Source organism: Odocoileus virginianus, chromosome 17 (genome assembly GCF_023699985.2).
Source record: "Odocoileus virginianus isolate 20LAN1187 ecotype Illinois chromosome 17, Ovbor_1.2, whole genome shotgun sequence".
NCBI classification, from domain to species: domain Eukaryota; kingdom Metazoa; phylum Chordata; class Mammalia; order Artiodactyla; family Cervidae; genus Odocoileus; species Odocoileus virginianus.
In genome coordinates, this window is record NC_069690.1 from 7725795 (window position 1) to 7751398 (window position 25604).

At 57.8% G+C, this 25604-nt stretch overlaps 1 protein-coding gene across 5 annotated transcripts in view; it reads right to left on the minus strand.

Annotated features, from left to right (window-relative positions):
* Window positions 1-205: 205 nt before the first annotated feature.
* Window positions 206-25604, minus strand: part of CUEDC1 (CUE domain containing 1) — an 84107-nt gene continuing 58708 nt past the window's right edge. For 2 of the 5 annotated variants that reach the window (XM_070478506.1, XM_070478508.1), the window contains exons 2-12: window positions 21657-22192; window positions 17353-17480; window positions 12181-12246; window positions 11823-11949; window positions 10935-11127; window positions 9763-9846; window positions 7923-7994; window positions 7081-7174; window positions 6087-6145; window positions 4104-4174; window positions 206-1660 (exon numbers count right to left, since the gene is read on the minus strand). In XM_070478506.1, the coding sequence (XP_070334607.1) occupies window positions 4107-4174; window positions 6087-6145; window positions 7081-7174; window positions 7923-7994; window positions 9763-9846; window positions 10935-11127; window positions 11823-11949; window positions 12181-12246; window positions 17353-17480; window positions 21657-21986 (1221 nt within the window). In that variant the 5' untranslated portion in view covers window positions 21987-22192 and the 3' untranslated portion in view covers window positions 206-1660; window positions 4104-4106. Of the gene's footprint in view, window positions 2796-4103; window positions 4175-6086; window positions 6146-7080; window positions 7175-7922; window positions 7995-9762; window positions 9847-10934; window positions 11128-11822; window positions 11950-12180; window positions 12247-17352; window positions 17481-21656; window positions 22193-22672; window positions 22751-25604 lie in introns of all 5 variants that reach the window. The other 3 variants (XM_070478507.1, XM_070478509.1, XM_070478510.1) reach the window with 3 other exon arrangements.

The following is a 25604-nucleotide window of genomic DNA, read 5'->3' on the forward strand; positions in this document are numbered from 1 at the left end:
TACCTTCCAGGGCAGACAGGAAAGCGGGCGGCCCAGCAGGCGGGCGAGGCTGTGGTGTAACACAGGTGTCACCAGGGCCCCTGAGAGGCTGAGCCCCGGGCCCGCGTGAGCTGTGGGTGTGCCAGCCCGGTGGCCCCGGGGCGCGGGGTGCCCAGGGGTGCGGCGGTGCAGGGAGAAGAGGAGGGTCAGCCCAGGCGCCGTCAAGTCAGAGCACCAAGAGAACACCAAGTCTTTATTACACCAATTCCTACGAAACAGCTCCAGGAAAAAACCCACACGGAGGAGAAGAAACAGAACTAACAAAGTCACACACATGGACTGGGGCTCCCCTCTACTGCGCGGGGGGGCTGTGGGGGATCGGCAGGGGGCCGAAGGGCAACCGCACTTCCGTGGGATGGGGAGGTGGCCAGGGTCCCCCCTGGGCACTGCGGGGGGCGCGCCAGGCCCTCTTTATCTCAGGGTGACTTGTGGTCATCCAGCCCCAGCGGGCCTGGCGTCTCCTCTCAACATCCCAACCCTGTGTGGCCGGCAGGCTCCCTGCTCCAGCTGGAGCCTCTGACCCGCCCAGGCTTCCCCCAGGTCAGCACACCCCCATCTCCAGGAGGGGCGGGGGGCGGGCGCAGAGGCGGGGCTGACCGCCCCCCCAGCCCTCCCGCTGGCAGTGGTTGGTGCTGGCTCAGGTCCGTAGGTCCCTTGTTCTCCTCCTGGCCATTCACCTTCTCGCTCTTGGCAAGGGGCACCCAGCACGCCCTTCTGGCCTGGGCTGCAGGCCGGCTGGCAGCCTCTTCTTCACGCCCCCCAGCCCCACACCTTCCCGGGGTTACCAAGGAACTGACCGCTGCCCACCTGGAGGCAGTGGAACTTCTAGTCCAGATGAGGGGTCAGCACCGCTGGAGAGGGGCTGCAGGATCCCATCCAGAACTGGCTTTTTGTCTTCTGCCAGACTGAGGACCGCCCCCCCGCTAGAATCCTCCAGCTCCAGGGTGGCCAGTTTCCCCATCCCTCTGAGGACCCTTGCCAGCCCCCAACAGAGGCAGCAAGGAGCCCATGCAGAACGGGCGGCAGACACGGCTCTGCAGGGCCCGTCACCCCTCAGACGGGGCTCCAGGGACCGCCCAGGGCTCTGTGGAGGGGTGGAGTGGAGGGGTGCGGGCCAGTGCCCCTGGGGGAAGCTGAAAGGCAGGAGGCCACGGGAAGGAAGGGCCCAAGGTGCCCAGAGGGAGCTGGGATGAGGGTGGGGGTCAGGCCGTGACTGTGGTCTCTCCTGCAGGACAGGAGGGAGGCAGGGGCTCCACCTCAGGCCAAGAAGACTCTGGTAGGATCATCCTCCCCTTTTGGGTATCCCCACCTTGCCTGCTTTCTGTTCGGTGTTTTTTTTTTTTTAAACAGAAGAGGGGTTAGAGCTTGCATTTCCATCCATTCCCCTTAGAACAGCCTGCTCACACGAGGCGCTGTGGTTGGTTCTTGCCTCCACCCTCCTCCCTTCCTGCAATCACAGCGGGCAACTCGGAAGTTCTGAATCCCTTAGAAAGTGGCAGTGGCTGGGCTGGACTGTGGCCAGAGGATCACCGGGCCTCAGAACTCAAGCACCATCTGTCCGACGGCAGCTGGGATGCCTCCGCTGGTCGGATCGTCCCTGGCAAGGAGGAACTGCTGGTATCTGGTGGGAGAGAGGGATGGGAGAGGTCTTTTTCAACGGAGGCCCGTGGTCTTCCCTCATCACTAGTTCCTGTAGAGAGTCTGGGGCAGAAGCTTCTAAACACAGGGGCCCTCTCCTTCCCCCAAGGGACTCTGTGTCAGCCTTGGAACTCGGCCTGGGGTCACACGCGCCAATCCAAGGTCCTAGAAACATCCCAAAGTGCAAACCAGGGGGGCCTCCGGTGCTAGAGGTGGAGTGGAGGTCTGGATGTGGATGTGAAGCTTGGTGGATGTGAAGCTTCTGTCTGTGGTGGGCTGAGGACCGAGCCGGTGCCTGACCTCTTCTGTGGCCAGACGCAGCGGAACTCACTCCGCAGAACTACACGGAACTACACCCAGGGCGCTTGGAGGGGCAGAAAAGCAAAATGGGGCCGGAACTTGGTGGGACCCCACACCAAGCCGAGCAGCCTTCACGCAGAAGACCCATTCAGAGGGCGAGGGAGAGACGGGATTCAAGAGGCGTCCTGGTGATGGCTGAGAGAGCAGGGGCAGGGAAGAGCCCACAGCCGTGAGCCAGGTGATGAGTCTGCAGAGCGGTGATGCGAAGGATAGAGAAGAGTAGTTAAGGGGGGCCGTCAGGAGGAGGGGACTGTCTGGCTTCAGTGAGCGGACACCCGGGGCCAGGAAGACCGTGGTGGGCACAGCGGGGGCTGAAGGACAGATCTGGAGAACCAACATGGAGAGCCAGGCCTTTGGAGCCAACCGCACACAAGTGTGACCGTCAAAGAGGCTGGTGGCGCGGCTGGGGGGAGTGGGGGGTAGGGAGACTTTGAGGAGGGTCAAGGGCAGAGCTGTCAGGAGAGCCGGGGGCCCAGAGGCGCACAGAGAAGCAATAGCAGAGAGAACGGGGGCCCAGGATTGCTGGGGCCACAGGAGCCCGCGGGGAGACAATGGGCGCAGCGTGCAGAAGACAGCGCCAGGGCCAGACCGTCAGAGGCCCCCGAGCAGGCAGGTGACCGCGAGTCAATCTGGGGGGGCAGCCAACCCAGCATGGGCGAAGGAGGGTGCGGCTTCTCTCAGGTTGGGTGGCTCACAGCATATTGAGGACTCCTGGCTTTTAAGATGGGAAGCAGGGGGATGTAGGCTTGAGCACGGAGCTAGAAAGGGAAAAGGTGGACCGTTCAGGAGAGAAAGAAGTGATGAGCAAGCTCCTGTCAGGGGGTGGCTTTGGGCCAACGGGAAGGATGGACGTGGCAGTAACATCGTGTGGGAGGGGGTCCTTCCCCGGGCTGGGTTTGTTTATTTTTCCAGCATTCCAGATGACAGGGACACGCGGCTGCAGTAACACGGGTGAGCACAGTAGGGGTGTTAAGGTGCCTGATGGAGGGTGTAGTGGCAAGTCAACTGGACGTGAAGGCCAGAGGCCCAGGCCGAAGACGGAGGGCCTCGTACTGTCCCTAGCTGCGTCCCCCACACTCTGGGACCAGCACAGCAACCGGGGCAGGGTGGACAGGCAGCCTCATGGTGGGGGAGGCGCCGGAGGAGGGACCGGGTCCACGAACCCAGGGGAGGTGTCGGCATCTCCTGGTCCCTCCCCGGGGACGGTCCTGGGGGAGGCGTCTGCATCCCCTGGTTCTCCCCCTGGGGACGGTCCTGGGGGAGGTGCCGGCATCCCCTGGTCCTCCCCTAGGAATGGTCCTGAGGGACGCGTTGGCATCCCCTGGTCCTTCCTGGGGATGGAGCTGGGGGAGGTGTTGGCCTCCCCTGGTCCTCCCCTGGAGATGGCCCTGGGGGAGGCGTCCACATCCCCTGGTCCTTCCCCATCCTGGGGGAGGTGTTGGCATCCCCTGGTCCTTCCCGGGGATGGAGCTGGGGGAGGTGTCGGCATCCCCTGGTCCTTCCCGGGGATGGAGCTGGGGGAGGTGTCGGCATCCCCTGGTCCTGCCCCAGGGATGGCCCTGGGGGAGGCATCCCCTGGTCCTTCCCCTCCTGGGGGAGGTGTCAGCATCCCCTGGTCCTGGGATACACAGGAAAAGAGGAGGAAAACCAGCCTGCAGGCCCAGGGCTCCAGCCAGAGACAGGGCTGCCTTGAGAGGGGCCATGTCCTCATCGCCTCCACCACCGAAGCCCAAGCCGGCAGAGGAGAGGAGGTGTGGACCCGGCCAGGGTGAAGCCGTCTCAGCTTTTCTCACACTGTTCTTAGCACGCTCTGTATGTCCTGGACTTTCTTCTCAACTATTCAAGGTCAAAGCTGGTTTTTCTTTTCCTGTTCCTAGCATCTGGCACAGGCAGGTGTGATTATCTTTTGTCAAATGAATAAATAACGGAGGAAATGCAAACCACGAGCTCCCCAGTCACAACACCAAGGGGAAGAAGCGGGCCTGCAGCATCCAGTTGCCTGAGCCCGCCGCCCCCACCCCGGGGAGACGGCCGGCAGTCCCAGGCAGGGCGGCCCTGGGCCTTACCTCCTACTGCCCTTCTTTAAGGGCTTCCTCCACCGTGGGCACCTCCTGTCGCCTTCCCCGGAAGTCTTCATCTGAAATGCAGAGGAAAGGACCTCAGCCTCCCCACTGCACTGCCTCGCTCAGCCACGGCCCCCAGGCTGGGGAAGACGGCTGACCCCGCTGTCTCCACCGCGGTGGCTAAAGCACACGCTGCCCCCTCGGGGCCTGGGCAGAGGCCACAGGCATGGGGTCAGGACCCCTGGCTGCTGCTCTGCCTCCATCTCTGAGCTCTGAGAACTCGGGCAAGTTCTTCCCTCAGTTTCCTCATCTATCAAATGAGATGCGGGACGCGGGACTGTCCAGATGACCTTCAAGGCCCTTCTGGCCCTTGTTTCTGGATGTCTCCTGACCACCGAAGGGCCCTTCTGCTTTGGCTCACCAGAACCAGGGCTCAGCTGTGGGCCCAGGGAGGTCTGAGGCAGCATCTTCTGGCCCACATGCCATTGGGAGGGACTGAACGGAGGTTGAAAGGCCTCTGGGCCTCAACACCGAAACTGCCCAGAGCACGGTTCTCAAGGTGAGGTCCCTCCATGTAGTTGGGCTTGTCTGTCCCCTCACACCCCAGAGAATATTCCCCAGGAGCATCACTCAGCTCTTTATGTTCCAGGTAAAGATCTAGGTGATGTGGCTGGGCCCCCTTTCAGAAGTGAAAGTAAAGGAGAGGCAATGGGGACCAAGTTCAGTGCAGTCGCTCAGTCGTGTCCAACTCTTTGCAACCCCATGGACTGCAGCACGCCAGGCCTCCCTGTCTATCACCAATTGCTGGAGTTTACTCAAACTCATGCCCATCAAGTCAATGATGCTATCCAACCATCTCATCCTCTGTCGTCCACTTCTCCTCCCACCTTCAATCTTTCCCAGCATCAGGGTCTTTTCCAATAAGTCAGTTCTTCACATCAGGTGGCCAAAGTATTGGAGTTTCAGCTTCAGTATCAGTCCTTCCAATGAACACCCAGGACTAATTTCCTTCAGGATGGACTGGTTGGATCTCCTTACAGTCCAAGGGACCCTCAAGAGTCTTCTCCAACACCACAGTTCAAAAGCATCAATTCTTCAGCACTCAGTTTTCTGTATAGTCCAACTCTCACATCCATACATGACTGCTGGAAAAACCATAGCTTTACTAGACGGACCTTTGTTGGCAAAGTAATGTCTCTGCTTTTTGATATGCTATCTAGGTTGCTCATAACTTTTCTTCCAAGGAACAAGCATCCTTTAATTTCATGGCTGCAGTCACCATCTGCAGTGATTTTGGAGCCCAAAAAAATAAAGTCTGCCACTGTTTCCATTGTTTCCCCATCTATTTGCCATGAAGTGATGGGACCAGATGCCATGATCTCGGTTTTCTGAATGTTGAGTTTTAAGCCAACTTTTTCACTCTCCTCTTTCACTTTCACCAAGAGGCTTTTTAGTTCTTCTTCACTTTCTGCCATAAGGGTGGTGTCATCTGCATATCTGAGGTTATTGATATTTCTCCAGGCAATCTTGATTCCAGCTTGTGCTTCTTCCAGCCCAGCGTTTCTCATGATGTACTCTGCATATAAGTTAAATAAGCAGGGTGACAATATACAGCCTTGATGTACTCCTTTCCCGATTTGGAACCAGTCTGTTGTTCCATGTCTAGTTCTAACTGTTGCTTCTTGACCTGCATACAGGTTTCTCAGGAGGCAGGCCAGATGGTCTGGTATTCCCATCTCTTTCAGGATTTTCCAGTTTGTTGTGATCCACACAGTCAAAGGCTTTGGTGTAGTCAATAAAGCGGGACCAAGTTGGGGGGACCGATTTCTTTGGGTCACCTGCCCACCAACCCTAATACGTGTCCCATAGTTGGGAGTGCCTGCTCTGACAGGCTGGGTTCACCTGTGAAACAGCCAAGCCCTACTCGTGGAGGACTACCCATCATGGTAACTCAAAGCTCCAGCCGCCCTGCCCTCTCCACCTTACCACAAGCATGGCCCTCCACGTCATCCAGGAGATTGGCTGTTGATGCCGCAGCCCCCAGCCTGCCGGGCCATTCAGGAAAACTGTCCCAGGGATCGGTGGGCACTGCCTCGGGGCTCCCAGGCCTTCCCACTCTCTGGCCCTGGCCTTCTAGCTCCCAGCCAGAGCTCAGGAGGCCTCCCTCACACCAGCCTTATCCCCTGCCAACGTCCCAGTACCTCCACAGGCTCCTTTTCTGGGGGTCAGCTGAGTAGCCCAGCTCTGACTCTCACCCGGCTCCCAATTCTGAGGACAACTTTCTTTCTGTTCTCCTTTGGCTGCTCTGGTGGCCCAGAGGGTAAGGAGTCTGCCTGTAATACGAGAGACCTGGGTTTGATCCCTGGGTTGGGAAGATCCCCTGGAGAAGGGAATGACCGCTCACTTCAGTATTCTGGCCTGGGAAATCCCATGGACGGAGGAGCCTGGTGGACTATAGTCCATGGGGTCGGAAAGAGTCGGACACGACCAAGTGACTTCTGCTCAGCATCTAACATCCTGGACCCTGTCTGATAAGCATGGGTAGGAACCTGGGTAAAATTGTGGAAGGCCGTATTTTTACTGGAGGAACCAAGACTGAGAAGGCAGGGCCAACACCTGTGAAATGGGGAAGTGGGAAGGTCCGTGGAGCAATTCAACTTAAGAAATCAGGGAAAGATTTGCTGATTTCGATGGAAGAACCAAGTTTTCTCCCAAGATGACCCCAGAGAAAAAGTTAAAAAGTGGTAGGACAACTTCTGAGCCCACAGCAGGTTGACACTGGCCTGCTCCCCATGCCTGGGGGTGGGGGTGTCAAGAAATGGCGCCCAGAGATGAGGCTGCCTGTGGAGACGGCAGGGGGGCGAGGGAGGGCCCAGCCCCACTCCCAGGGAGGGTGCGGCCCAAGAGAGCACAGCGCGGGGCTTCAGTGCCCTTCGCGTCCACTGCCACCGCCACCCAGCACCAGGCTGCAAAAGGATACGACTGATGCTTCAGCAAGTGTTTCCTCTTTGACTTCCTCATCTTGGTCTTCTCCGAGAAGGCCCTGGCCAGCTCAAACAGCTTCCTCCGGGTGGCTGGGGACAAAGAGACCTGTGAGCCGGCAGCCCCCAGGACCGGGGCAGGCTGGTGGGGGAGTTACTGCAGGTCAGGGCCCGCCGCCCGCAGATCTGGGTGTGCCTCCTGGCCCCGCTGGGACAGCCAGCCACGCATCTGGGCTTTCTCTCCAGCCACCTCCCCGTCTCCCGCCTCCACCTCCAGAGCTGGCTCTGGGATTCCATGACTAATCTGAGACTCTGAAACGGGGCCTGAGGGCATGACAGCCTCATTCACGCGTGGCGGTGTGTCTGTCAGACGGAGGGGGACGGGAAGGCGTGTCGGGGCTGGCAGGACTCCATGGGAAGAGGCCACCGACCCGGCGGGCCTCCCACCCACGGAAAGTGGACTGAGCTTGGCCTCCCCACTCGGTTGGCCCTGGCCAAGCAGTCACCTCAAAGCACAGAGAATGTGAACTCTAAAGTGGGGTGGGGTGGGGTGGGGTGGGGGGGTGGTCCCAGTAAAATCTTATTTTTCTGCAGACAGCTGGCTCAAGAAGATTTAAAACTTAATTTGTATCCAGACTCAGCTGCACAGGGAAGTGAGGCAGGGAAGCGGAGGGAGCCAGTCAGTGATTAAAATGTCACTTTGGTTCACCAAGAATCAGCGGGTATTAAAAATGCCAGGTGGCTCCCTCCCCTCCCAGGAAGCCACAGGCCTGTTTGGGAACAGCTGGGGCGGGGTGGGGGGGGGGGGGGTGCGGTGGCGGAGGGCGTGGGCTGGACTCACATTTTCCCATGTGTTTCAACTTGTCCCTGAATAAGGCATCTTCAGACACAGCAGGGTTGGCGTCGCTGTTTCCTGGAAGGGGGAAGACATCTCTGAGGGCCAGCTGGAGTGGGACAGTGTCCTGGTCGAGGCCCAAGGTGGTGGGTCAGGACTGTCTCCCTACCACAGGGGCTCGGCCCCACCCTTCCAGGTGAGGAGGGGCACACAGGCTTCCTCCCTAACCCGGAGGGAGCTGCAGGCAGGGAGTCCCACTAGGTTTCAATGAGCACTTGCTTCCTTCCTCATCCAAGTCTCACTTTCCCCTTTCCTGTAAAAACTGTGCGGAGGGCTGGCTCCCAACCGTCTGCTCCTCTGACCACTTTGTGTCCCATGAAGGCTCTTTGGGAGCTTGAAATCAGCTGTGACTGGAGTGTTCACACCATGGAAGCTACCAGATGCCAGGCACCAGGGCTTCCCCCGCACCCCTACAGGCTGTTGAAAGTTCACCCGCATGCGGCCGGCTGGCCTGTGTCCTGACATGGTGTGAGAATTAACACAGCAATGGAAGCAGGCTCGGGGCACACAGCAGGCACCCGCCGTGGGGATGTCCTTCTCCCCCAGCCAGGGTCCACTCTCCATACTCCCCCAGACACAGAGTTTCTGACTCATTAGACCATAAGCAGGAACGAGAATAGGGCAAGTCCCTAAGTCAGAACCCAGCCTCCCAGCTGGAGACTCCCAAATCACTCAGCACCCACCTGGGCCCCTCGCTGCCCTTCTAAGGCCCCCACGCTAATCCCGAGTCACCTTGTCCACTAAGTCCCTGTGAGTCATTCTGATCCATCTCAGCCATCCCGGTGTCTATGGTTAATTCGGGATCAAGGACACGTGGCTGCCGTTAACTCCCCCGCTGCACATCTGGTGGGGTCTAAGCTCCCAGCCTGTTGCTTATGAATCAGTTCCACGGGATTTTCTCTCTCCAGGCTGGGATCAACTGAGTTCCCCCTCCTTCTGCCCCCCTCCTCTCCTCCCCTACTCAATGAAAGACCTGTTTGGGGCAAAAGTTGTACATTCTTCCTCTGAGGCGGGAGGCCTGTGTGTACGTGGCGGGCACCAGCTGACCAGAGGCCAGTGTACATACACACACAGAATCCAGATGTTGAGAGTGGAACCAGGGCCTTCGAGGGGTCCCCAGCTCCAGCTCCACCCCCATCTGTGCAGCCCAGTAGCCTGCTGTCCACCCCGGGCCCTCCTTCAGCTGCTTGGGTGATTCTTGCTTCTTACCATCTTGTATATGAAACTCAAAATTCTCTTTCTGCAATACTAAGGCAGGGCCTGGCCTGGGAGGGTTGATATTCCCCAGCTACTGAATGAATGAATGAACCTTCCCCAGATGGATCCTCCCTGTCCCCCAGCATGTGTTTGCTATAATTAACAAGTGTGTCCTCAGCTTTGCTGGTTCGGGCTCCCTGTTTCTTGGAGGCATCTCCTGCACTCCCCATAAGACCATAAGCTCCCCCGGGGCAGCGCCCTGGTCTCTGAGTCCCTTGCCACCCCCAGCACCCCATGGGACATTATGTGGTATGCTGTGTCCCCTTCTTGCCCAGGCTCCAAGCGCCTCTAAGGAGCAGAGCCAGTCTGCGGGCCGGCCCCAGGTGAGGGCTCCAGCAGCCGCTGGGTTGGCAGGAACCAGGGCTGCCGAGCAGAGGGCCTGTCTCACCGCTCAGGGTGTATGATGATGGGGCAGAACCATCCTCTGCAGCCTATTCCCCACCCTCTCTCCAAACTCCAAATATGCAGACACCTGGGGACATGAGCCCCCTACACCCTCCAGGTCTCTCTCTCAGGAAGGCAAGGTTACCTGGGACAGGAGAAGGAAAGTCAAAGTCATTTCCCACGGCCACGCTGCTGGATGTAGACTTCTGGGACTCGTATTTCAGTCGATCTGGAAAAGGCCCACAGTCTGGTCAGGGTAGCTAGCTCCCACCCGGGGGCCACCTGAGCTGAGAGGTGGTTGGAGGCCAAACCCTGAGAATCTCTCTCTCACACACACACACAAACATGTGCACACGCGACACCTATGGGCTCTCAAAGAACCAGAACTCTCAAAGACACAGAAAGCACTGCCCTGACAACTGACTGGAATGTCAGAATGTCAAAATTAAAAGGCCCCTGAGAAATTGGATCGTCCAGCCCTTCATCTAAAAGGAAAGGCCTGGAGACTCCCAGCATCTTTACTGCAGAGCTGGGACCAGCCTTGGGCTCCTCTGTCTCAGGCCAGACTTTCCCTGCATGCTATGCTCCTGACCAAAACACACTGCCAGTCACACACACATGTACACACAAACCCCTCTCCCACAGGCCCCTCGCTGTACCCCACCCCAAACCTTCCCACTCTAAAGGGGGAAGGCAGCCAGGCTCAGGGGAGTAGGATCCTTGGCCCAGAGACAACCCCAATACCCCCAAACCCTTTTCCTTCTCCAAAACCCTCCAGAGGCCCTGCTCTAATGCCCTCTGCTCAGGGAGGCATGCACCCTGGCACCCACCTACCCAGACCCTCTACTTCTGGAGCCCCAGTCACACAGGGCAGACACCAGACCCTGGCACAGAGCAGAAGTCAGGGGGGGCAAGCAGGGGCAGAGCTCAGAGGGCGCCCCTCTCTCCCGCGAAGTCCCAGAGTGGGGGAGGGCTGGCTGGTGACTCAGGTCCCTGTGAGCCGACCTCTTCTTCCCAGGTGGCGCTAGAGATAAAGAACCTGCCCGCCAGTGAAGGAGACATAAGAGACCCAGGTTCCATCACTGGGTCGGGAAGATGCCCTGGAGATGGGCAACGGCAACCCACTCCAGTATTCTTGCCTGAAGAATTCCATGGACAGAGGAGCCTGGTGGGCTACAGTCCATGCAGTCGCAAAGAGTCAGACATGACTGACACTTTCACACTTTCACCAGGACAACTCAGACCTCCAGCTCAGAGCCCCAGGCTAAAGCCGACATCGCCCCGCCTTGGCCCGGAGCACCCGCCCCAGGGCACCACCTCTCTCCAGGGCGAGCAGGAAGTCACGGTTGCGCTGCAGCTCCTTCATGAACTCCTCGTTCTGCAAGAAGAGCGCAATCCTCTCGTCCTCCAGGTACTGCTTCCAGCGGCTCTCCTGGTCCCTGGGCTCAGGCCCCACCACGGGGGGCAGGCTGCCCTCTGTGCTCACGAGCTTGGAGCCCCTGGAGGTGGCCTGAGAAGGGGAGCAAGCATGTGGATCACCTACTCACACGGGCGCGCACTGCGCCAACACCCATGCGCACCAGGGGTACACGTCCTTCCCTTCCAGGATGCTGCGGCCACACCCTGAGGCCAGGACCTCCTCTACCCAGAGCGAGTTGTCAGCCAAGACCCAGCTTAACAGATCAGAGCCCTCTGTGCTGAGGAAGCATCAAGGGGTTAAGAACTATTCCCCACCTCCCCAGCTTGGCACCTTGGACCTTCCCACCAGTGTTCCCTTTGTCAAAACCTGAATAGTCCTAAAGAGTGATCTTCAAATAGCTCAGGGTCCCCATACTCACACTTTTCTTGCCCTGTCTCAGAGGAGACCACTTGCAAGGGCCAGCCTCTGGGGAGAAGCACCCTGGCCCTTTCCCAGGGGAAGGAAGGAAGGAAGGTGCTCTGCCTTTCTGCCACTGAATGACCCCCGCCCCCCCCCCCCCCGCCCCTGCCCCGCCCCCCTCCTGCCAGCCGAGGGTGATGCGGGCCACCAGAGCATCCTGAGTGGAAGGGGACACTGTACAGGCCCCGACGGGGAAGCAGGCTTTTGGTTCAGCCGTCCTTCCCTACCACCCCAGGGCAGCTCCACCTGGGCTGAAACGTCAGGGGGGGTCAGGGACTGGTGCGCACACAGACACTGCACAGGCTGGGGGCGGGGGCCCCCGTTACCTGTATGCTGTCCAGCTGCTGGGGCAGGATGCGGAGAAAGTCTTCGGGGAGGTTGCCCAACAGAGGGGGATTCCAGTTCCGGTAGCGGCTCTGGTTGGAAGGGGGCACGGAGCCCAGCACGTCGATGCTGCAGGGCGACAGGTGAGGATGAGGAGGGAACAATCAGGCCCACACATGGGGTCCAGGCCCATCACACCAGGATCCTGCTCAGAATGGCACCCGTGTGCCCAAGCTTCCTACCGCCTCCAGCACTGGCTGACCCCTCGCCTCGAGACCTGGACGCCTACTGTGCCAGTCACTGCTTCCAGCCACCCAATGTCTAGAGGCTTCCCCGGCGGTCCAGGGGCTAAGACTTCACCTTCCAATGTAAGGGGTGCAGGTTTGATCCCTCGTCAGAGAGGTAAGATGACACATGCGTCTTGGCCTAACAAACAAACAAAAGGTCTCTGGGCCTAAAGAGGTCTGCGTTTGCAGAGCTCATGTTGGGTGTTGTGGATATGGACACGGATGCAGGGGTCACAGCCCTTCAGCCTTCTGTCTCTAGCATCCAGCATAACACGAGCTCCTGGGTGCTGAGTGATAGGTGTGCTCCTGGTGAATAGACACCCAGCGCGGTCAACAGCCCAGCCCTCCCCAGCGTCAGTTTGCTGGGATCAGGGGACACGGGGACACCAGGGTCCCTACAGGGCAAGCAGACCCCGGCTCCAGACCTAGTGGGTGGTCCCGGGGGAGACCGTGTCCCCTGTGGGGCTGTCCCCCCATCTGCAAACCGTTGCCCCCCTGCCCAGGTGCGTGGGAGCCCCTTGCGAGGCTGCCTTGAACAGCAAGCTGGAAAGGCGCGCGGAGGGTGGGACCAGCAGGGGCTGCTCTCCCGGCCGCGGGCAGAGTCCACAGTGGGAGGGGGTATAGGAAGGGGGCCGTGGGTGGGCACGTGCCCGCCCTGACCCCCGGCGTCCCGCCCCGCCGTCCGGGCCTGAGGGCAGCCTGGGGCCGGGCCAGGAGCTCCCCACAGCTCCCCGGCGGCCTGCAGCGTGGCAACCGCAGAACACGTGTTCTGCTGAATCAGGGAAATGACACACACGGAAGGCAGGCGAGCGCCGGGGGCGGTGGGGGCCGCTCTCGCGGGGCCGGCTTTGATTTGGTCTCCAGCTCCAGGAATCCCGCCCGCCCACTCACTGGAGGGGAGCTTTTCCGGGCTGCCACTGACGATGGAAATAACTTCCTTTCCTTTTCTATTTTGGGCGGGTGGCCTGGCGGCCCGGGGGAAGGGCGGGGGTGGCAGCAGACAGGATAACAAGCTGCTAAGTGCGTGGTGGGAGCGCAGCTCCAGACGGCAGCCAGGGAACCCCGGGCCCCTCTGCTGTACAGACGCAGGAATGTTCCAGAGGGGCGGGGCGGGGGGGCTGCATCGCAGCCGGGGACTCCGAATCTGGGCGCGTTTCCTGCTTCATCACTTCTCCGCCTCCCGACAGAGTTGGCAACTTCATTTTGCTCCAAGGGCCAGACCACCCCTCAGCCTGCACCCCACCCCACCCCCCTACTCCCGGCACCCTGGAGAAATCGCCTCCAGCCTCACCACCCTTCCTGCAGTTTCAGGGTCTTCACTGGGACATGGGTGCCCACCCCAACTCAACCACACCCAGAGTCACCCAGGTAAGCCCTGGAGAGCGCCCCAGAGTTGCAGCTGGCCCCCTGCAGCCATTTGTTACTGAGCACCCAAGTGGGGAGGGGGCAAGGAGCTGGAGGCTGAGGGCGCCTAGATGCTGGGCCTCTGGCCCTGGAGGAGGGGGCTGGCTGAGCCCCCTGCCCTGACTCAGGCTGAGATGAGGTCAGCCCACAGCTGCAGAGCCAGGGGGGGCCCTGAGCACAGGCGGCCCAGGCACCTCCTTTGTGGTCGGAAAGGAATGTCAGAAATGAGCTGAGAGGCAAACGAAAACTTCCAAGGCTGTAATTTCAACAGAAGAACAGCAGGTGGCCTGTGAGGAGGGGTGCTGGGGCTTCAGAGCCAGTCTTTCATTCAGGAGAAAGAGGCAAGGACAGGCTGGGGGAAGAAAAGGAGAGGGAAGGCTGGGAAGGCTCTTCTGGCCCAGAGTTTCTGCCTCTGCACCCAGAACTAGAACTCCAAGTGCCAACAGGCTCAGACCCCCAGGCTTACCCGAAGAATATCAGAGCCCAGGATTTCAGCGACAAGCCTTCCAAGCAAGACTTTTGGTAAAGGCAAGGAGGCCCAGGTGGGGCCAGGCCTGTCCCCGGGCACAGAGATCCTCCTGGTGCAACCTGGGCCCCGGGGTCCCAGTACTCCAGGCATGCTCCCTGCCTCTCTGCACCCCAGCAGCTCCCAAACCCTGCTCCACCTTTGGTCTCAAAGGCAGTCCAGTGCCTGGAGGTGGCAGAAAGGAGCCAGGCCATTCCTGCCCTCCGCCCCCCCCTCCCCAACTCAACTCTGATGGTCCCCAGCAGCCAGAAGATGCTTAAAACACGATCGGGTGGAGAGGGAGGTGGGAGGGGGGACCGGGATGGGGAATACATGTAAATCCATGGCTAATTCATTCCAATGTATGACAAAAACTACCGTTAATGATGTAAAGTAATTAGCCTCCAACTAATAAAAATAAATGGAAAAAAAAAAAAAAAAAACTAACATGATCCCGCCACCCTCCTTCTTGAACCCCTGGGTGCAGGATAAGGTGAGAGCTCCTTGGAGCACCCAGGCGGGCTTCCACTGTCTGCCGGCCTCTCAGTCTCACCAGGCCTTTTCACATTTCCTGGAGTTCTCTCGGATGGCGCCCTGTCTCCTGCCTCCAGGCCTTTCTTTGCGTGTGCTGTTGCCTTTGCCTGGAGTGCCCTCCTGTTCCGCTTCGGCAGATTGCAGCTTGGACCTCGGCTCCTCTGCCGCCTTCCCTGGGCTGCCCTGTCTGTTCCCGCCCCCAGACTCCCATCTCCCTGGGAGGTCAGGGTAGCAGGGTCCTCGCCTCTGTATCACACACGGCTCAGCACCTGTCCGCTTCAGATGGCTCCTAAAAGCTAGAAATGCACGTCCTGGGTGGAGAGACTGCATGAGGCCCTGGGGCGGGGGTGAGGGTGGGAATCTGGGCCATCTGGGCCTAGCAGGGCCAGCCCAGGGCAACGTGGCAGGTGTTCAGAGGTGGGGCCTGCTTCTTCTGAACACCAGCCTCTGGGGGCAGCCTTAAGCCTTGTCTCCGTGTTCACCGGCAGAGCTGACCTCAGAGGCCCGCTGTGCGGCCGGGTGGGACGGCTGCTGACATGTCTGGTTCATACCTGCGCCCGTGCTAAGTGTCCCACACACAGCATCTCGTTCAACCCTCACCAGAGTGCTGAGACGGGGATGAGTGTTCCCATTTCACAGATGAGGCAAATGGAGCCCAGAGAGGGTAAGCAGCGAGCCAAAGGCACCTCAAGAATCAGGAGTTAGACGGCTGAGGGAGGGGGAGGTGGGGAGAACATGGCCTCGTCTGACTCCACAGCTCACAGGCTCTCTTCCCTGGATCCACCCCCAGCCCAGCAAAGCCTTCCTGTCCAGGTCAGGCCCCTGAACTTCAGGCAAGGGCAGTAGCTCGTCCAAAGTCACAGGGTGTGAGTGAGGCTTCCAGAACCTTGGTCTAGTGCGGAGGCCACTTTGTCCCCCACTGGGGCTCCTATCACCAGGCTGCATGACCTCTGCCCTCCTCCACCGACGATACCCGGGGAGGGAGAGAAGGATGCAGCTAGGATATCCGTGCCAGTTTACAGTGGGATGCTGTCTCTGATGGGCTTAGTTTTCCCTTCTGAAAAACAGGTAGAACTATTCTGCCTAATAGAAACTGAACTATTTTTTTTTTTTTTTTGCAAAAGCATCTTGGAATATTAAAAAAAATGTCAAAGGAAAATCATTTAGCCCTGGGCATCGTGACCCATCCTGGGCTGCAAGTCCTACCAGGATTTCACCCAGACTATCCACCTATGCCTCCCTCATTACAGCCTCGGCTCTGCTTCTGTCCCTGACTTCAAACAATGCTCCCCACTCCCAACAACTTCACAGGCCACTATCCGCTCCCTGAGCTACAATCACAGAGGTTTTTCTCATTAGGGGATGACAGGACACAGCAGGGGATGGCGTTTATTGGCTCTGGAGTCAGAATGACCTGGGTTCAGGTTCCAGCTCTGTGGTCTTAGGGAAGTTATGAAACCTCTCTGGGGCTCAGTTTGCTCATCTATAATATGGGGACGACACCAGTGCCTACCTCACAAGTTGTTAGATGATTTGAAAGCTGTGGTATAGGTAAAGAACCTTGCCATTTTCTGGCATTTGAAGGGGGCTTAATAATGGGAGTTGTTATTGTTAGCTATGCCTGTATGACCACAAAGTTTTCCACTACTACTGCCTGGGACTACCAGGATCCCCAGAAGGCAAGATCCCTCGGAGCAAGTCTCCTGTCCTATCATGTCCCCCCTCCCCTCCTCATCCCAGGCCTCAGTCATTCTCAGGATGAGCAGCTCCAGGACAAAGAGAAGCCTGGGCTCCAACAGCCACCTCAAACGCCTGCTGCTGTTGTGTAGCTGCTAAGTCATATCCAACTCTGCAACCCCATGAGCTGCAGCCTGCCAGGCTCCTCTGTCCATGGGATTCTCCAGGCAAGAATACTGGAGTGCGTTGCCATTTCCTTCTTCAGGGGATCTTCCCGACCCAGGGATCGAACCCGAGTCTTCTGCATTGGCAGGCGAATTCTTTACCATCTGAGCCACCAGGGAAAGTGTGTTAGTCGGTCAGTCGTGTCCGACTCTTTGTGACCCTGTGGTCTGCAGGCTTCCAGGCTCCTCTGTCCATGGGATTTCCCAGGCAAGGATACCAGAAGCCCCACCTCAAGCACAGAGTCCAGAAATACAAGCACTTCAGAGACCAGCTTCATTTTAAACTTCTAAATTACAGAGTCCCTGACCTGGAAAAAGTCTCCAGGCACCTAGCAGTCTACTGTCTGCTTCCGATTATCAAATTACCCTAGAAAAAGAGACTTACTTGTTCCTACTGCTTAAAAATCCCCACAATCTCCCTAGAACCCCAGATATCCACGTCATTGATTACTGATGACTGGGAGTGAGCCCTGTGTTACAGAGGATTCTGAGGTTCCGTCTTAACTGAGCCAGCAAGAGCACGGTGATCAATTAGTGATGTCTGCCATGGGCACAGGAGGGGAAGCGTCGGTACACCTTCCAGGTGTCTGTCATCCCCACTCTGCATCTCTCTCAACTATAAACTCCCAGAAAGTGAAGGCTGAGCCTTGTTTAACTCTGTGACCTGCCGGCATTCAGGATAGCGCCTAGCCCAGAGTACGAATTCAGTAGATGTCTGTTCTTGGAATCCTTAGAGCTTGAAAATTCTCCTTGAGTTCTAGCTAAAATGCATTTTGCTGCAGTAGAAGCCTGTTCTGGGTGGAATACAGAGGGACCCAGCCAAGCTGCCCTCTGGGCTTGTACTCAATCCCAACCCCGGTCCTCCTGCCCCTTGCCTTGCACTCTGGGGGGAGATTCTTACCGGGGAGGTGGAGTGGGGGGAGCCAGTGGGTAAGGCCTGTCCAACACGTGCATGTGGTAGGCAGGTGGGGAGTACACAGGCGGGGGCTCCTCGTCAGAGCTATCGGGTTCCAAGGTCCTCTCCAAAATCTGCATCAGAGACAAGAAAGAAATATTAACAACCCTTCCTTGAACTGAATAACATGTAGACAAAACATCAAGCGTGGGCAAGGATGTATAGTCAGGGAATTCCGTTACTGCTGGTGGGAGTGGAAAGTGATACAACCACCGCTCTGCAGAACTGTCTGGCTTCCTGCACTGGCACTCAGCACATAGGCTACCTCTGAGCCCACGATTCCAACACACACAGCAGACGTGAATGCACATGTCCCCAGAGGAATGCTCAGAGCCATCCAAGTAAGGTTCAAAACCAGGGAAAACAACTTCACAGGGATCACAGCTGGAGCAGTGTGGCCTCTGGGGATGGGGAGGCTGAGAAGGGGCATTCCAGGCTCTGCTGATGCTTCCTGATCCTGGTGCTGATGAAACTTCACTGAGCTGCCTGCTTGGGCCTTGTGAACTCTTCTGTTCATGTGTTACTTTTGGTAAATAGCTTTAACATCATTCCCATCCTCTCTCAAAGAATTTCCACATCGATTAACTCACCTTAAGCCCAAACAACTTGGCAGAGTAGGATATGGATCATCACCCCCATTTTACAGATGAGGAAACTGAGGCACAGGCTGACTGATGAACATGGCAAAAGCCACACACTGTTTCTAGAACTGAGTCTCTAACTTGAATGTGGTGTCTACAGCAGGAGTCTCTCCTTCAGACACAATGCCGGCACACCCAGGTTGGATTCTCAGGGCAGAGACCAGCAAAGTGCGGGCCTAGGCCCTTCATCATGGATTCCTCTCCTCATCCAGGAGCCAGAGAAAGGGGGCAAGCGAGGCCAAATGCTGGGCAAAGGCCAGGCTCCTGCTGTACGGGCTGATCTGAACCCTTCTCCAGGGGAGTCTAGAGCCAGAGGAAGGCCCAGGTCACACAGTCCCCGCCCCTTCCCCAACTCTGCGCCTATCTCACCTCCAAGACCAAAGGACTCATGAAGGGCTCGGAGCCTGTCAACTGGCCCCAAGTCGGAATCCCAAGTGAGTCTGCAGAAGTCACCACTAAGACGCCTCTGCACGCCCCTGGCCTCGCCCAGCCACTCTCGGGCACTCGGTCTCAAAAAGGATACCACGGCGGGCAGGAGGCTGGGTGAGCAAGGATGCATGCACACATACACACACTGCCTCGTGTTTCAGGCGGCATCTGTGCTCACCACCATACCGCCATCGCACACACACTGCCACGCTTCATACACAGCCAGCCAGCCTGACCCAAGGAGGCCTCCTGCTCTGGAATGCACTAACGTTCTTTCTTTTGAGGCGGAAAGTATTTAAACAGATGCTTTTGCAGGAAAAAAAAAGACGGTAGCTGCCTTTCGGGCCACTGCTCTCCTTACCCCGAATTTCCACAAGAAAAGAAGAGCGAGTGAGAGCACCGTAAGATCCAGTCCTGGTCCCTGGCAGACCACGGCTCTAAGGGACGGGGCTCCAAGCTGGGGCCCCCGGCCAACCCCACCGCCGCCCCTCGGTGGAGGCCTGGCCTGGCCCCACTGAAGCCAGTCTGGGTCAGACGGCTGAGGAGGGGCGAGTTCCGTTGAGACTGTTCCCAGAGGGAAGCTGCTGGGGGTCCCTCTGACTGAGGCCCGCAGCAGTTGCCCCTCAGGCCTCCACACAGGAGGGGGCGGTGAGGTCTCTTTCCTCAGCCGCTCCTGCCCCTGAGCGCGGCCTCCGGGGGCTCCACGAACCAGACGCCCATCAGAGGCTCCTGGAGCAGGATGAAGCCAGAAGGCAGAGAGCAGCCCAGGCACACTCCGGAAAGGCTGACCCCCAGTCTTCGGGGAGAAGTGACCCCAGTCGTGCTTCTGGCCTCCCCCTTCCCCCGCAATGCCACGAGAGCCACAGTGAGGCTGTCCTTCTGGCTCTAAAGGTGCTGAAGTTTCTGGTTCCCTGGCCTCCCGGCTTAGCCCCATGTGGGTGATGGATGCCTGCCAGGTGCTCTGGGGGCCAAGGTCCAGGCCATTTATCTGACGGGAGACATTTCTCTGTGGCGAGGATACCCCTCAGGCCAGCCCACCATTCATCAGCCTCCAGAGAGAGGGGGCTTTTTCCAGTCAGCAGTTATTGTCAGCCCAGCTGCTGCTCATAAATTTTCCGCAGCACTTTCCGCTGGCTCAGGAACCGCCTGCCGACGGGCCCACGCAGAGCTCCAAAGATGAGGGCTGGGGAAACCGCCAAGGGGGCTGCTGAGAAGGGGCTCCATCTGGAAAGCCAGATACTTAGAAAAACAGAAGCACACACAGCGCAGGCCTAGCGAGGGCATCAGGGGACTTCTACAGAGGGTCATGGGGCTGTGGGTGCTGTGAACAACGGGGGAAACACTATCCCACCTGCCAGACTGTCAGGACAAATGAGACTGTGGAAAGGGTCAGTGTTTGCAGAGAACTTTCCTTCCAGCTCAGAATTAAAGGTGGTATCTGCAAACACACACACACATACACACACACCCCTCCTCTTTGCAAAGAGGATCCACTGGCTGATCCAAGCAGAGCCAAGGTGTGCTCTCCCAGGAAAAGAGACTAAAGAAAGCTGTGCAAAGACAGCAACAACATTTACTCATTCAACAAACACTCCCCAAGTGCCTGCTATGTACAATGACTGTCCTGGGTGCTGCAGGTGACACAGGGATGAGCCAGATGTCACTGCCCACAGAGCTTCTCCTCCACCCAAAGAGAGAACACCCAGGCAGCACCCCGATAGGAGGAAGAGTGAGGGGGCTTTGCCCAGCAGGATGACTCTGATTAACGGAGAACGGCCACATGCAGGTCTGTGTTCAGAAGGACTCTGAGGCCACATCTAGGTCTAGGTTTCTCACTGTAAACGGGATAATAATAATGCCACCTCATGAAGTGTGTGAAGGTTTGAAGTGATGATACATCTAAAGCATATAGGATGATGCCTGGCCCAGGCTGGGACTCAGTGAAGAGCAGAGCTGAATCCATTCTGCTGGGTCGTTCCGTCTTATCCATGGCTTTACATGCCAGGTTCCCCTGCAGGCAGTGACTCTCTTCTCAAAGACTCCAGGTGCCCCTTCTGGGCCCAGGACTGCAGGTCCTACCAAGGATGGGAGGCCAGATGTGAACTCTTGGAGGGGTCACGGAGGCCTGGCCACACCCAGCAGGTGGGCCAAGGCAGTGGGTGGGTCCCTTCTCCCCCAGCCACCTTCCTGAAGAAAGGAAACAACTGCTTGAGTATCCCTCATGCTTCCGGCAAAGGAACTGAGCTCACAAGTCTGATGTGTCACCCATCTCCCGTGGTTCCTGCTGCTCTAGAACATTCTCCCTTCTTTGTCAGCTGCAAGGCATGCTGCTCTCTGCTCACTCGAGGAAACTGAGAGGCCCTGCTGCCAGCTCCTAAGGGCTCCTGCTCTATCCCGCCTCTGCACAAGCTGTTCGCTCTGTCTGCACACCTTTGCCTCCTCTTCACCCCTCCTCTGGGCAGCCATTTCTCCCTCTCTGCTTCCTCCATTCTCCCCATCTGAGCACTCACTCCTGTGGACTGCCACTGCTGGACATCTGCCTCTAGTCCTCCTGGGACCGTGAACTCTGATGAGGGCGGAGACTCTGCTCTGGCCTAAGTGGATATCCCAAGACTCCAATGGCAGCCCACTCCAGTGTTCTTGCCTGGAGAATCCTGTGGACAGAGGAGCCTGGAGGGCTGCTGTCCATGGGGTCGCAGAGTCGGACATGACTGAAGCGACTTAGCGTGCACGCATGCACTGGAGGAGGAAATTGCAACGCACTCCAGTGTTCTTGCCTGGAGAATCCCAGGGACAAAGGAGCCTGGTGGGCTGCCGTCTATGGGGTCACACAGAGTCGGACACGACTGACACGACTTAGCAGCAACAAGACTCCAAACATACAGACCAGACAGCACCAGTCTGGAGAGGGGATTCGGTATTTTGGGGTGGGACCCACGTGTCTACATTTTGAACAAGCTCCTTGACTCTGATGACCCCTGACCCAGGGGCTGGCAAGTGCCTGGCACAGCTCTGAGAAGATGCTGCCTGATTTTTGCCCAGAAACCAAGGCCACTGGGCTGACTTGGGTACCAGTTTCCAGAGGTGGAACCCAGACAGGAGTATAACTCAAGTCCTCTAAGAGGTTCAAACTAGTTGCTGGAGCTCCTGCTGAAGGATCGATCGGGGCCGTGCCCCTACCTCTGGGGGTATGCTGTCCTCGGAGTCGGAGCTGTCCTCGTAGACGCCGCCCCCGCCCGCCTCCAGGTTCATCTGCAGCAGCTGGTCGATGGTGGCGTCCACGGCGCCGCTGTTGGCGCGCAACACGCACTCGATGATGTCGTAGTCCATGTTGGGGAACATGGTGGTGAAGTCGTCCATGGCCTGGTTGAACTCGAGGCGGCGCACCTGGCGGGCCGGCCGGCTGTTGTTGAGCTCCTGCGAGGCGGCCGCCCCGGCCCCGGCCCCGCGAGCGCCCGCCGCGCCCCCGCCGCCCCCGCCGCCGCTGCTCCGGCGGAACAGGCTGGTCATCTTGCCGAGTCGCTGGGGGAGAATGTTTCCCGCCGGCGCCGAGCCCCTTCCCCCGGGTCCCTGCGCCGTGGCTGCTGGGAAGCTCAGGCCCGCGCCGGGCGGGGTCCCCGGGTCAGAAGACTGGGGCGCGGCATCCGTAGGGGGCTGGCGGCTCGGTCATCCACACCCGGGGAGCATCCTGGGGCCGGCTCCACGGACCATCCCACCTGAAACCGAGGGAGACAGAGTCAGCGGGAACGCAACCCACTCCAGCTCGGGGTGGTAAACAAGGGGGTTAGGGCGATTCCCCACCCCAGGGCCACGCCCTCGGGAGAACTGCTTCTTTCTGCTTTCTCTCCACCCGTGGTAGTTACACAGCTATAGCTCTTTCCCAATTAACAAGGGCTTAGGTGCCTCAGACGGTAAAGCGTCTGCCCACAATGTGGGAGACCTGGGTTCAATCCCTGGGTCCGGAAGACCTCCTGGAGAAGGAAATGGTAACCCACTCCAGTACTCTTGCCTGGAAAATCCCATGGATGGAGGAACCTGGTAGGCTTCATTCCATGGGGGTCACAAAGAGTCGGACATGACTGAGCGACTTCACTTCACTCACATCCTACATATTTTCCTGCCGGTTAACTCATGACACCACTATGAGGTGGGTGCTTAGATCCCCCTTATGCAGATGGGAAAACTGAGGCACAGACCTGAGAAAGTGGAGACGGTGGGGATTTGAACCCAGGACTGTGGCCCCCGAGGGTCTTCCCTGGTGGTAAAGAATCTGCCTGCAATGCCAGAGACAGGGGTTCAGTCCCCGGGTTGGAAAGATCCCCTAGAGAAGGGAATGGCAGCCCACTCCAGAATTCTTGCCTGGAGAATCCCATGGACAGAGCTACAGTCCATGGGGTCGCAAAGGGTCGGACGTGACTGAGTGACTCACACTTGTACTTCTTCCTGCGGCCTCTCAGCCACTGGTCTCACCCGTTATGCACACTCCCCAGCCCTTGCGGGGATGTGACTGGGGCACGCGGCTTCCACACTGGCGGTGCCCTGCTCTGGTCTCCAGCCCCATCCAGTCTCTGCTTGCCACACCTCCCACCCTCAGGGCCCCACCATCGCACCTCCCGTTTTGCACAGACCTCCTTGAAACCTGCGGCAGCCCACTCAGAACCAGGGTGTCAATCACTACCAAGGTCACATTTCTGTTAGTGCCGTCAACTGAGTGTTGACTGTGTCTAAAACCATCAAGTTCTGACTTAGGCTGATCCCAGGATGTACAGTAATTTTGCTAATTGTAGAAAAGTGCCAGCTTTATTTTAAGGAACTGTTGCATCAAAGGATATTCCTAACACTTCTCTAATGTTAGGTCATCATCCTAACAGCTGATAGATAAATGCCAGTGTGAGCAAAACAGTGCGAGGCTCTTCCTCGCCATGATCTCAACAGTTAAGTGATGATGGAAAGAAAACTAGAACAGAGGGTGTGGAAGGGGCAGTGGAAGTGCCCACCGTCACCCCAAGGTCAGAGGACCCATCCCTGCCACTGGCACCTTCTTTAGGTCAGTCCTCTCACAGGTAAAATGGGATCATATGGTCCCCTTAGCCCTTCCAGTGCCCCTGTGCTGAGATTTTTATGTCCTTCAGATCTCCACCTCCTCCGAGGGACGTGGAAATTGTCTGGGTCTCCTGTTCTGGGACTTGCTGGGTGGGTGTCTGCCTAGTCCCAGGGAAGCAGGCTGTATTCAAATCTAGAAGCACATGGGCCCCAGGCAGCCTCCGGACACTGATGTTAACAGAACTATCATCGCCTCCCACCCGCAGAGAAAACCAGTTAACACTCTATATCTGGGCTTCCCCGGTGGCTCAGCGGTAAAGAATGTGGGTTCAATCCCTGGGTTGGGAAGATCCCCTGGAGGAGGGCATGGCAACCCACTCCAGTGTTTTTGCCTGGAAAATTCCATGGACAGAGGAGCCTGGTAGGCTACAGTCCATGGACCGCAAAGAGTCGGACACGACTGAAGCCACTGAAAACAGCACAGGACACACCTACATCTAGATACTTTTTTCTATGCATGTACTACCATATACATGAATTCACTTTACTCAAATGTGATCAAACCATAAATTCTACTATGCAAACTTGTTTTTTTCCACTTAATAATCGATTGTAGCCATCTCCTTATGTCAGAACACAGAGATCTACTTCATGATTTTTAATGCCTGAGTAGGAGTCTGATGACTGAGTTAAATATGATTTATTATCCAGCCTCCTCCACCCCACTTCTTGCCTAGATGAGCGAGTCACAGATCAGAGAGGCCAAAGCCATCTCATGAGGAAGCACAGAGGCATGACCTCAAATGGCCAGTCCAAGAAATCTGTTATGAGAACGAACACAGGAAGGCAGCCAAGTATGACGTGGCCTCCCACGGCCAGCTTCGGACACTCCGGTGCCCCACAGCCACGCCTCCCATCACCCCAACACACTGGAAGGTCAGGGGACGCTGCCAAAATGTCCTCCAAAGTGGGGCTCCACCCTGGTGGCTGTCTGTCCTGGGTTCTGGAAACGTGCCCTGAGGCTTCCAACGAGGGCCCGAGGGCCAGGAGGCCCCGGAAGCCAGTGCCCTGGGGGCCGGGGTGGCAGACCAGGACTGCCAGTCTGCTGTCTGGTGTCATCACACATAGGGGTCAGTGCCTGGTGCTAATGCCTCTGGAGCAAAGCCACCTTCAGCCTCCCCCTCGAGTAATTTGCAAGAGAGATTGAGGGACCCAGTTCTCACGTTGCCAAAAGGCAGTACCTTGGAGAAAGAGGCCAGGACCTGATCCACCCCGACAGAGGAAGAAGGGAGATGACGGGGACCATGTTTTCCCCATCAGCAGCCCTCCTGACAGGTCGCTCGGCCTCTGGGCCTCAGTGTCGGGAAGCCCCCACGAGGCATTCTCACCCTCCTACTATTTAAGTAAGTGCCCCGATTCAGCCCCAGGCTGCACCTCTCCTCTCTGCCACTCCAGCGGCGGGACCTCGTCCATGCACCCTCTCCTCTCTGTGCCCAGGACCTCACCTTTATGAATGGGGCTTCAGTGAGAATTAACAGGATGATCCCGAGCACCCTGCCTGGAAAGTGGTTAGCTGCGTGACTGTCGTTGCTACTGCCCCAGAAGGCTGGCACAGAGCCAGGGGCACTTGGCATCCCAGCCAAGTGATCCCGGGGCCGATGGGGTAGGGGCTTCGAGGGGAGCCTTCCCCTGCATCTGGGTATCAACCCCCAGAATTCTGTCAGCCCTCAGGAAGGCGATCCCGATCCTCACAGCCCTGGGGGAGGCCGGGCTTCCCTGAGCAGCTGGAGACCCCACAGCCCCAGCAGCCACTTCCATTTACCCCCGGTGTAAAGCCTTGAAAAAGAGCATTTTTGCGTGTCTGCCCTGACATGTAAACAAGCGACAACTCTAAGCCAGCCCCATAGGCTGCTCCACATTACAGATGAAGAGATGAGACCCAAGACCAGAGGAGATGCCCAAGACATAGTGCGAGAAGTGGCAAAGCCTTAACTTTTCCATCAAAGGGTGTTTCTGTGGATGAGTAGAAGGTGGCTCCTAAACAGTAATGGAAAACACAGGGAAACAGGATGTGATGTGCAGAAA